Source organism: Colossoma macropomum, unplaced genomic scaffold (genome assembly GCF_904425465.1).
Source record: "Colossoma macropomum unplaced genomic scaffold, Colossoma_macropomum, whole genome shotgun sequence".
Lineage (NCBI taxonomy): Eukaryota > Metazoa > Chordata > Actinopteri > Characiformes > Serrasalmidae > Colossoma > Colossoma macropomum.
In genome coordinates, this window is record NW_023494785.1 from 21,984,565 (window position 1) to 21,994,807 (window position 10,243).

The 10,243-nt window shown below is 38.6% G+C and overlaps 2 protein-coding genes across 6 annotated transcripts in view; both read left to right on the forward strand.

The window, feature by feature from the left end:
- phactr4b (phosphatase and actin regulator 4b) overlaps nucleotides 1–1,588 on the forward strand; it is a 40,271-nt gene extending 38,683 nt beyond the window's left edge. For all 5 annotated transcript variants that reach the window (XM_036587118.1, XM_036587094.1, XM_036587127.1 and 2 more), the window contains one exon: nucleotides 82–1,588. In XM_036587118.1, coding sequence (XP_036443011.1) covers nucleotides 82–97 — 16 coding nt within the window. In that variant the 3' untranslated portion in view covers nucleotides 98–1,588. The remainder of the gene's footprint in view (nucleotides 1–81) is intronic.
- Nucleotides 1,589–2,833: 1,245 nt separating this feature from the next.
- rcc1 (regulator of chromosome condensation 1) lies at nucleotides 2,834–9,514 on the forward strand. The gene is made up of 10 exons (XM_036587138.1): nucleotides 2,834–2,976; nucleotides 5,552–5,641; nucleotides 5,847–6,034; nucleotides 6,508–6,687; nucleotides 6,926–7,022; nucleotides 7,112–7,234; nucleotides 7,365–7,511; nucleotides 7,812–7,931; nucleotides 8,055–8,207; nucleotides 8,726–9,514. The coding sequence occupies exons 2-10, from the start codon at nucleotides 5,566–5,568 to the stop codon at nucleotides 8,899–8,901; spliced, it is 1,260 nt and encodes a 419-aa protein (XP_036443031.1). The 5' UTR covers nucleotides 2,834–2,976; nucleotides 5,552–5,565; the 3' UTR covers nucleotides 8,902–9,514.
- The last annotated feature ends 729 nt before the right edge of the window (nucleotides 9,515–10,243 follow it).

Sequence of the window (10,243 nt, forward strand, 5' to 3'; positions counted from 1 at the left end):
CACCATAATACAAATGTTGCTTACTTAGTTAAAATCTATGGTTCTAAAAAAGGTGCTTCTATGTGTTGCTGTCTTTTTTAGATTCCATCGTCCTTAACATCCTTCCTTGTCTAGAAAGTGAAGCACTTCAGCGCTGACACAGGGAGAGAGACTGAGAGAGGAGCCTCAAGGTGTTCAATCTCCCTGACAGAGACTGCCTTTCAGTGAATGTACTGTACAGATACCTGGAACAAATAGAGAACTTTTCCTCAGTCGTCTGCCCTTCTGTAAATATGCTGGGGGTGAGGGCTGAGCACTGTAGGACAAATGCAGTATTCCTCCCTGAAACTAAAGGGAGACTGACATGTGCCAAGTCAAAGAGCTGATGAAGGACCCCGTGAGGGGCGTGCAGAGTGTGCGCCATCAGGAGACATCATGCAAGGGACCCTTCCACTGACGTCACTCTGCCCTCTCTGCCCTCAGAGGGGAAAAGACAGTCTATAGAGTGGCCTTTTTCTGCTTATACTTGGTATTACACACTCTATTTCCTTTTAGGGAAATGTAATAACCTTAACAAATAATAGTGATAAGAATGATGGTGAATAATAAATACAGTAATAATAAATGTTCATAACTGAGGGTGGCCGAGAAGAGGGTGCACAGGTGGACTCTGCATGGACAAACACGAGGATATTTGTGTATTTGTGTATGTCTGTATAGATTGCTGTAATTTTCTCTTAGACCGATTCATTGGAAAGTTATAATTAGAAACTGTAATGCACAAGGTTTTATGATGTAATGTTGAAGTTGAATTTATGTGAAGTGGCCACCTTTTCATGCCTCTCTTACTGAGACTTGAGACTAGCCCTTCTTTTGGAGCTCACTGTTACAAAAGGGGAAGGGGAAACCGATGGTCTTTCTCTTTCTCTAGTTTTTTTTGTCCGCACACAAGAATTTTAGACTTAACATTTCACATCATGGGTTTTAGTCTACACATTACCGCAATGTATGATGTTTTAAGCCCTTTTAATACATGGGGTTCAACCATTTCAATCAAATACTAATCATGTTTCTGACAGATACAACTGCATACACGTCTGAATAAGAATAACTTATTAAAATTTAGACTTTTTTTTTTTTTAGAAAGTCATTGTTACGGGCAAGTATTGTCACAGCACTATGAATAAAATTGTTTTTATAGAGTAATGGCTGACAGGGAAACTGTTTCGGCAGGAACGTTTTGTTTTCTGTTTTTCTTCTTTCTTTTTTTAATGTCTATGGCCAGTAGAATAATAGAAGATGTTCTGCTGTACAGATCTATTCCCTAGATTAAACTGACTGTTGTGTATATCTTGTCTTCCTTTTATTTTGAAACATTTTAAATATATTAAAATTTTAAATAGGTTGCTATTTTTTTAAGCACAAAATGTTAGCATATTATTCCACACTACAAGAATTCATCTTAATATACTTGTTTCATGTTAATGTAGCATTGCAGCTCATCTTATGTTTGTTTTTGATTCTATGTGAACTTTTAGAAGCTGACAATATTTTTTTCTGTTTAGTTGTCACCTATGAATCTAAATTAAAAATGCTTACAAATCGTTTATTCCTCGTATAATGGTACTTTTTCACCGAATATAAGTCATGATCCAGTCCTGTTATGAAAGTCTGAAGGCAAGATTTCTGGATTAAAGGAAAGGTGTTGTATATGTTTTTATTTATTTTTTTTTTTCATTCCAAATTTAGGCTGACTGTGATGCATCGTTTTTATAGTGGTGATAGTAAAGTACATTCTACATTTAATTTTGGTCAGTGAGAACTTTTCGTGATTGTGACGTCTAGAAACCTACAGCAGTAGGCTTTATGCTCTTCAAATGGACAGCACATCATGAACCTCATTAACTTGCTCACATTCAGCAGCTGTTAATGTCCACTAGTGCTTATATTAGTGCATGAAAGTGCTCAGTACCCCCACCCCAAAATTCAAATGACAACTGTATTCTTATTATTCTTCTTCTTCTCATTATTATTCATTAGTAAAGGAAATGTACCCTCATAACTAGACCACTAGTAGTGAGCACAACAGATGTGCTGTATGACCTGTAACTACTCAAACTGCACCATCTACTGATTAACTCATTCATGCCCAACAGCTCCATTTAGTACAATGAAAAATGGTAAATAACTTGTTCTGACTGGTCTGAAGTGGTAAGATTTGGTATATTTCCAACAGTGCACATTTGTATCCACGATCGAATTTGGATTGTTAAAAATCAGTAGTCCCATATGACCAGAGTTGATTTACGTGATAAAAATAACTGGTTAATCGATTTAAAAGAAGGAAAAAAGTTATATATATATATATATATATATATATATATATATATATATATATATATGTGTGTGTGTGTGTGTGTGTGTGTGTGTGTGTGTGTGTGTGTGTGTGTGTGTGCTTTGTGCTCTCAAACAAGCAAATGTTGTGATGTAGTTTTAGAGACATTCACTTCAGATGTCTGGTTGCCATCACCACCGCAGTGCACAGTTCTGACTCTCTCTGAATGACGCTGTTTACACCTGAGCGACTGAACTGTAAATTTTGTTTAGAAATCGACTGAATTCCCTTTTTAAGTGTTTATGACATTTTATCGTCAGCGCGCTCACACATGACCCGTCATAAGCAGTTAAAAGTGGACTGTTTGCAGATGCAGCGTCCCGTCTAGCAAAATTTCTCAGAAAAACAAGTTTGTGTATTTCAGAGTGGACCGCTGCTCTGGAGAAATGCCCGTGCCTCGCGCTCCGAACCAGCAGGAGGCGCTGTGTGAGTCTGACCGGCTTGCATGTGTCAGCGAAATAAATGAAGGGGGAAGGCGCTGAACTCGTGTTCACACTCAAGAGGAGCAGAGCTGAAACCTGGGCAGAGCGGAGAGGTGTGTGTGTGTATGTGTGTTTTCATCACGGCGCCATAAACATCACTTTTGAGAGTTTAATTATAAGGTAAGTGACTCGGCAGGCCGTGTGACTCGTTTAGCAGAGCGGTCCGTCGCAGATTACTTTTTCATGTTGCTTCGACTTCGGGTTTGGAAATCATGCCGGCTAAGTTCGCTAATGCTAACGCTAACGCTGGCGACTTTTACTCCAGTCGAGCCATGCAGCTGTGAAGCTTTTACTGAAATGCAGTGACTTCAACAGGAGCTCCTGTTCCAGCAGTGTCTCCTGCTGTGTTCTGTGCGGCACACATGCATGTAAAGCGGTTAGTCCCGCTCTCCCTCCGCTGAGAGTCGGTTAGCAGAACATGCCCCGCCGCGGTGCCCTGATGAGGTCGCCTGTTTGAAACTCTGACGTTAGTAAATGGCTTCAGTTTGAAGTGGAAACCAGCTGCTAGTGTCGCCGTGTGCCTCACGAGAAACCCAAGAACAGCCCTGTGTTTATTTGCTTCTGTTCAAATGTCCATTTGCGTTAAACAGCGGTGCCTGTCAGTCATATTTGCAGGAAGCCGGTGCCAAACTATCACGTTCTGTCCGTGAGCAGCAGCTGTAACTTCACTCCATCAATGGCTCATTGAACTCGAGCGCTGCTGCCGGCCTGCCACTCCAGTTTGTTTGTTCTTTTTCGTGAATACAACGAATAAGCGAGAGCTGGAGGATATAACGAATGTCATATCATGATATGTTTTTTGTCTGATATTTTTAGAACCGACAAACTAAGCCCACATTTTAAAAACACCGCCAGAGATGTTTTAAGTCCTGAATGTGTCTACGATGTGCTCAGAAAAGCGTATTGAAATGTAATTTATCACGACGTCGATAAAATCGTCATATTGTCTAGATTTAGAACAAGTCAACAGAGCTCTGGTTACAGTACGGATCTGTAATAAAAAAAAATAACACATACAGCCAGTGCGTAAAACAAGTATCCCAGTGATTAAAAAAGGAAAAATATGAATGAAGAAAATATGAATGAAAATAAAATAAGCAGAGAAGTGCTTAAACGTGATTTAGCATGACGTAGAGAATAAATAAAAGGACATGATGCTAATTTCCTTCATTTATTTAACATGGATTGTTAAATCATTTCATCAGTCTAGTGTTTTAACTTCATGTGACTTTGATAGACCGCTAGTAGGAGTTGTGGTGCCACTTTTGAGCTTTCAGTGCAGTCTTTTGAAGGGGAATTCCACCAATTTTTCAAAATTTTGCATAATTCAATCGTGAGATGTAAACAAAGCCACACTCAGAGTTGGTTAAGAAGTTCTCCAAAACAAGACATCTGAAGCTCCCTCTAAAGCTACTTCACAAAGAAATGTGTTAATGTCCTTGAGCACTGAGACCGTGTTTTATGGTAGTTTTTATAAGGTTTTAGCCTAAATTGTATTTTTTAAAATGAATTCATGGTGGAGAGATACATATAGGGTGTTGTAAGCAAAATAACCCCACCCCCCCGATTTACTACTATTTTACCATTATCAACATTATGCATAAGCACTCAAGGCACGTATACACTCTCAGGGTTTTTGGATAGCAAGCAAAATGTCAAAATTTGGGGAGTCTAGTAGTTGCAGTGTACACTTTGCAACTCCTAGTTCCTGTCACAACTATTGTAAATAAATCTGAGACAGTAAGTTTCTCTGTCAAACCATTGAGATTGTTTGCTTGATTGTTTGCATCTCAGTGATTGAATTACACAGAAAATTTTGTGAACTTCCCCTTTAAGTCTTAGTGTAAGCATCTGATGAAATTTCAGTGTCACTTGCATATAAAGGAAGTGAGTGTTTGTGAGAAATAAAGACTGTAGCTTCTGAAATTGGGTACTTGTACTTTAAATGGTTTGGAATAAAAAAAAAAAGGTCCAAAATCTTCACCAAATAGTAAATGAGAAGTGTGTGGACATATACAGCACTTACATAGTGCGCTGTTTGGTGTAAAAGTCTTATTTCATGATCTATGTGGGGATAAAGGAGCCACTTTAAATTCAGCCTATTTTCCTGGATTGAGAGGCAGATTGTAACTGTGCACTCTCTGTTTGCCAAGTTACTAGTTTTATTTCAGCACTAGCTGGAGACATTACTAATTAGCACCCAAATGCTGTTTAAGACAAATTGTGTTACTGCTTGAAAGGATAATATATAAAAAGGGTAAACTAACATAAACTAGACAAGGTTTCTGTTTATAATTCCATGAGTGTTGCAGAGGAAGTAGTGGTGGTATATGTATGGTATGTGTGGTGGGATTGTGGGCCTCATGAAATTAGGTGCGGCCTGGTAAGTAGGAGTCGGCGATATGGCAAAAATATGTTTGTGTGTTTTGAAGTATGTTACAATGCTTCAAGAAATTTTCATGATATATTTTCATGTTATATATTTTTCTGACATCTGAAATGTCAATACTGTCAAACTTAGAATACAGATCATTTTTGTTTAGCGTTTCACATATGGTGCTAAACCGAATCCACGTTAACAGGCCTAATTATAGTCTCTTTGCAGTGAAACATGCAGTTAGTGTTCTAGGAGTACTGACAATATCCAATATTGAAATCTCTGTAGTATGTTGCTAATTTTGAAGTTTTCTTATAGGACTTTGAGCTGCCATGCCTGCAAAAAGAGCTACAAAGAGGCTAAAAGAGAGTACTACAGAGGACTCAGCAACCTTGAAAAAAGTGAAAGGTACTCTTTAAGCTTTGAATAGATGATGCTGGTTTCATTTAACAAATACACTTAGTTGATCACAGGTTCTATTAACTATTTCCAAATGGTATATCTTAATGAAATGAAAATGGTGCATATTATGGACCAAATAGCATCAAGACTCAAGGAGGTGGCATTTGTTAAATCTTTCATCTTTCTGGTTTGTTTTTGTGTGTGTCTGTAGTGTCCCACAAGAGTCATGGGCAGGAGAAGGGACTGGTCCTTGTGCTTGGACAGGGTGATGTAGGTCAGCTGGGCCTGGGAGAGAATGTATTAGAGAGGAAGAAACCAGCCCTGGTGTCCCTTCCAGAGAACATTGTGCAGGCGGTGGCAGGGGGCATGCACACAGTTTGTCTCAGCGATACAGGAAACGTAAGTACTTAGATGTATACAGTCAAATAAAAAAAAAGTTTAGATGCCCCTGGTCAAATTGCATGTTTTGTTGATTTAAGTGAAAATAAGTTAGCACATCCTCTACAGAGAACACACTTCTGCACATTTTACTGCATAACTTCTGTTCATCCACTGAATTTAACATATCAGGGAAAAAATAAAGTCCAAAATGTGGCCTCTGCAAATGTTATGGCACATTTCAGATTTTGTTTCTGATAAGTTAAATGAATAGAGAGATTCATTTGAAAAAAAAATGCTTTAAGATTGTTACCTGTAGAGGATGTTAACTTATTCTCAACAAAATCAACAAAACATGCTGTTTAACCAGGAGTGTTAAAGTTTCTAGATGTATTTAGCAAATTTGACAAGCTCTTATGTCCTGATACAGTGCTTTTACTTCAATATGCTGTGGTTTTATGGACTGTTGTGAATGTTTCTTCTCCCTGATGCAGATCTACACATTCGGCTGTAACGATGAGGGCGCTCTGGGTAGGGATACATCAGAGGAAGGCTCGGAGATGGTTGCAGGGAAAGTGGAGCTAGCTGAGAAGGTGGTGCAGGTCTCTGCGGGGGACAGCCACACTGCCGCTCTCACAGAAGAGGGAGCGGTCTTCATCTGGGGCTCTTTTAGGGTGAGCCAGTAGTTGTTTTCACTAAGAAATTTTGTTCAGTTTTCAGTTGCTGGTCATATCCTATGCTTTTGTAGCTCAGAAGGTCACAAGTTTGCTAAGTATAAGGACTATATGCTGTTTAGGTTTCACAAATTTTAATTGTATTTACTCCATTCAGTTGTAGTCACCAATTATATTTGAATATTCTTTGTATGAATAAAAAATAATTTGTTGCAAATATTTTCTCCTCTATTTGCAGGATAACAATGGTGTCATTGGTCTGCTTGAACCTATGAAAAAATCTGTCTTACCTGCGAAAGTCCCTCTAGATAAACCTGTGGTTAAAATAGCTTCAGGTGAGGATTTGGCTTGTTTTGTCATATTGGAAACATTTTATCATGATTCTTTTCTCTAACTAACGGAACACTTATGACTCTAATAAAAGGCAATGACCACCTGGTGATGCTGACTCAGAATGGAGAAATCTACACCTCTGGCTGTGGAGATCAGGGACAGCTGGGAAGGGTGCCAGAGCGCTTTGCCAACCGTGGGGGCAGGAAGGGATTGAGTATGTGTTGACATTTTTATGATTGTCTAAGGTTTAATGTGTAAAATAGGTGATTGCATAGTTCCTCTTTGAGGTGCTTTGAGTATTTGTAATTTTTTTATTTATTGGTCTTTTCTTTCCTCCCACGTAGTGAGGTTGCTAGAGCCACAGATGGTCATGGTCAAGCCACGAGGGAAAGTCCACTTCACTGATGTCTTCTGTGGGGCATACTTCACTTTCGCTGTCTCTAAAGATGGCCACGTCTATGGCTTTGGCCTTTCTAACTATCACCAGCTGGGTAGGTGGAATCAAAGTATACTTTTAAAGTGCATAAGTAGGGATTTGATGTTATCTAAATAGAGAATTGTTAAATTACTGCAGAATTAAAAGTCCAGTATTTCCCATTGCTTGAACAACCCTTGGAGGTGGTGATGGTGTTGAGTGTGCCCCCCCCCCTTCCCCTTAGTTTTTCATCAGCACAAATCGAAGAGCTGTTAATTCTGGTGTTCAAATAGTGCTTTTATACTGTATCTTTAGCAGTACTTGATCAGCCCTATTCCATTCTTTGCTTATAATGCAGTTGTGTTTTTTGTTTAAGGTACCCAAAGCACAAATACATGTTTTGTACCAGTAAAGCTCACTGCTTTCAAGAATTCCACTACCTCATGGGTAGGTTTCTCCGGAGGCCAACACCACACTGTCTGCTTAGACTCTGAAGGTAACTGCACATTTTGAACTGCAGACTTTTAGAAGTAATAGATGGTCGGCAGTCTTGGGCTCTTGGATGGATTATTGAATTGAAACAGTATCTTGATAATTAAAGTGCGTTCTTTTCTTCCAGGGCACGTATACAGTCTCGGTCGGGCCGAGTATGGACGTCTGGGCCTAGGAGAAGGTGCTGAGGAAAAGAGTGAGCCTACGCCAGTCACAGGGATCATTGGGGCCTGTGTGGTGGCTTGCGGCGCGTCTGTGAGCTATGCCGTCACTAAACAAGGTTGGAATACATAAATGATTTTTCTGTTATTTTGATGTTAAAACAATTGTCTATTTGAATGACATGAATCAAATAATGATACCTCAAGTGTATCATGTAAATGAGGCAACTGGCTATTTAGCACAATTATGCTGTGGAATTTTGGTTTGGGTGCTTTTACTTGGCTTACATTACTTACCTCATTAAATTTCAACTGATCTATAAATTATAAGTTTATATAGATTTCATATTTTGAGCAAAAATCTGCCCTTTCCGATCTTGGGCAATATTCCGGTTGTGTGTCCCTAGTTAAAACTTTGCCATTTTTACATTTCTGATATTTCCATTGTGATCAGTGATTATTTTTTTCATTGTTTTGTATTTGAATATACCATGTTTAATGCATTGCTTAATATATTCTGACCTAAGAAAAATTTCTTTGGACTTGAGTGTTTATGTAGAACTAGTAACCTCTGGTCAATTTTTTTTATTGTTAGCCTTTTTTGTATTGAATTTCATTGTCTGTTTTTGTTTGTTAGGCTCTGTGTTTGCTTGGGGCATGGGCACCAACTTGCAGCTGGGTACAGGCGAAGAGGAGGATGTGTGGAGTCCAATGGAGATGTCAGGAAAGCAACTGGAGAACCGGGTAGTTCTCTCGGCCTCCAGTGGAGGGCAGCACACAGTCTTGCTGGTCAAAGACAAGCAGGAGAGTTGATATTAAACCCAAATATTGTGGAGCTAGGCTGAACTACTGTGTCAGTGGTAACTGTAAAACCATAGCTTGAACTGGGATGGGGAATCTGGGGTTGCTAAGACTTCCTGTACTGAACCAAGCCAGCCAATTGGGCGAGATGGTGACGTGATGAGGGAAAGATGGGTGGGTCTCATCTGATTAATCTTTTTTCCACTTTCTGGAGAACTCAGATCTTCACTGGATGTGTTCCAGTAGATAATGATCAAAGAGACTATTTTTTTAAAACTATTTTTTGCTTCTTTTTCTTAATTCTTTTTAATGAGAATCAGTATGTAGGCATTGTGGGGATCGCCAGCTGTGAGTGAACATGTGCATGTGTGTGCTGAGAAATTATTTCATCATTGATCAGGTCTTTTAGAAAGTTCCCTGCAATGCAGTTTTAATAGTTCTTTTTTTGGTGCGAGCAATAAGTCTATGCATCTGCAATGTGTTCATTACATTTTTACAGGAAAAAAATTCATTTGATATTGCTGTAAATTGTATTACGCTGTTTTCCTAAAAATGCAAATACAAATTGTTGATTGCATCCATAATGTGCTGGCCCTATGGGAAGTGTAATAAAACTTTAAGTCTTTCCAGAGTTCTGATTTTTTTTTTAAAATGTATTTTATTTTATTTTTTTTACTATTAACTAGAGAACTGGTATTGTGTTTGCCCTATAGAAATTTTTTAGAGGTTAAAGATTTAATTCATTGTTTAATCTGTTAATCACTGACTTAATCAGTGGTATAAGTCAGCCCATGTTTATCATATAGAGGATTTCTTTTGTGTTTGTTTTAATAGAAAATCTCCTTTCATTGTAGTGAATTAGGTGTTGCTGCCTCAGGGTTGCTTCTCCATTATGTAGAAATGAAATGATCTTGTACAAAAACTTCCAAACCAGATTTTGCCAGTGTTTTTTACTATTACCATAATGATGTCAGTCATTTAATTTTGATTAGGTTAGTGGTTTCTGGTTATGAAGTAAGTGTATTCACTGGGTTGTACTTGGCAAAGCAGATTATGCGATGCCAAAATTTCCTAATCATATAGAAGTTGCCTCGAAATGAGGATAGGATGTCTTTATAAAATTCAGATCAAAGCCTGTCTAATTTTTGAGGTGTGTAGGTGTGTGTGTGTGTGTGTGTGTGAGGGGGGGGGGTCTTCTGTGTTTCCACAGTGACTCATGCAGAGATTGTGTAGGGTATTTGAGTGAAAAGCCCTAGGCTTTTTTTTTCCCTCCTGAAACCTTTGAAATGCTAACAGCCTCTTATGCAAGCACTTAATTGGTCACCATCATTTAGTCCTCTTGTTTTTGTTGATG

Excerpts from the sequence above, each read along its gene's own strand:
- rcc1 (XM_036587138.1), top strand. The coding sequence starts at position 5,566 with ATGCCTGCAAAAAGAGCTACAAAGAGGCTAAAAGAGAGTACTACAGAG. Across the intron at positions 6,035-6,507 it reads GTCTCAGCGATACAGGAAAC|ATCTACACATTCGGCTGTAA; the intron begins GTAAGTACTTAG and ends TCCCTGATGCAG. Across the intron at positions 8,208-8,725 it reads CTATGCCGTCACTAAACAAG|GCTCTGTGTTTGCTTGGGGC; the intron begins GTTGGAATACAT and ends TTTGTTTGTTAG.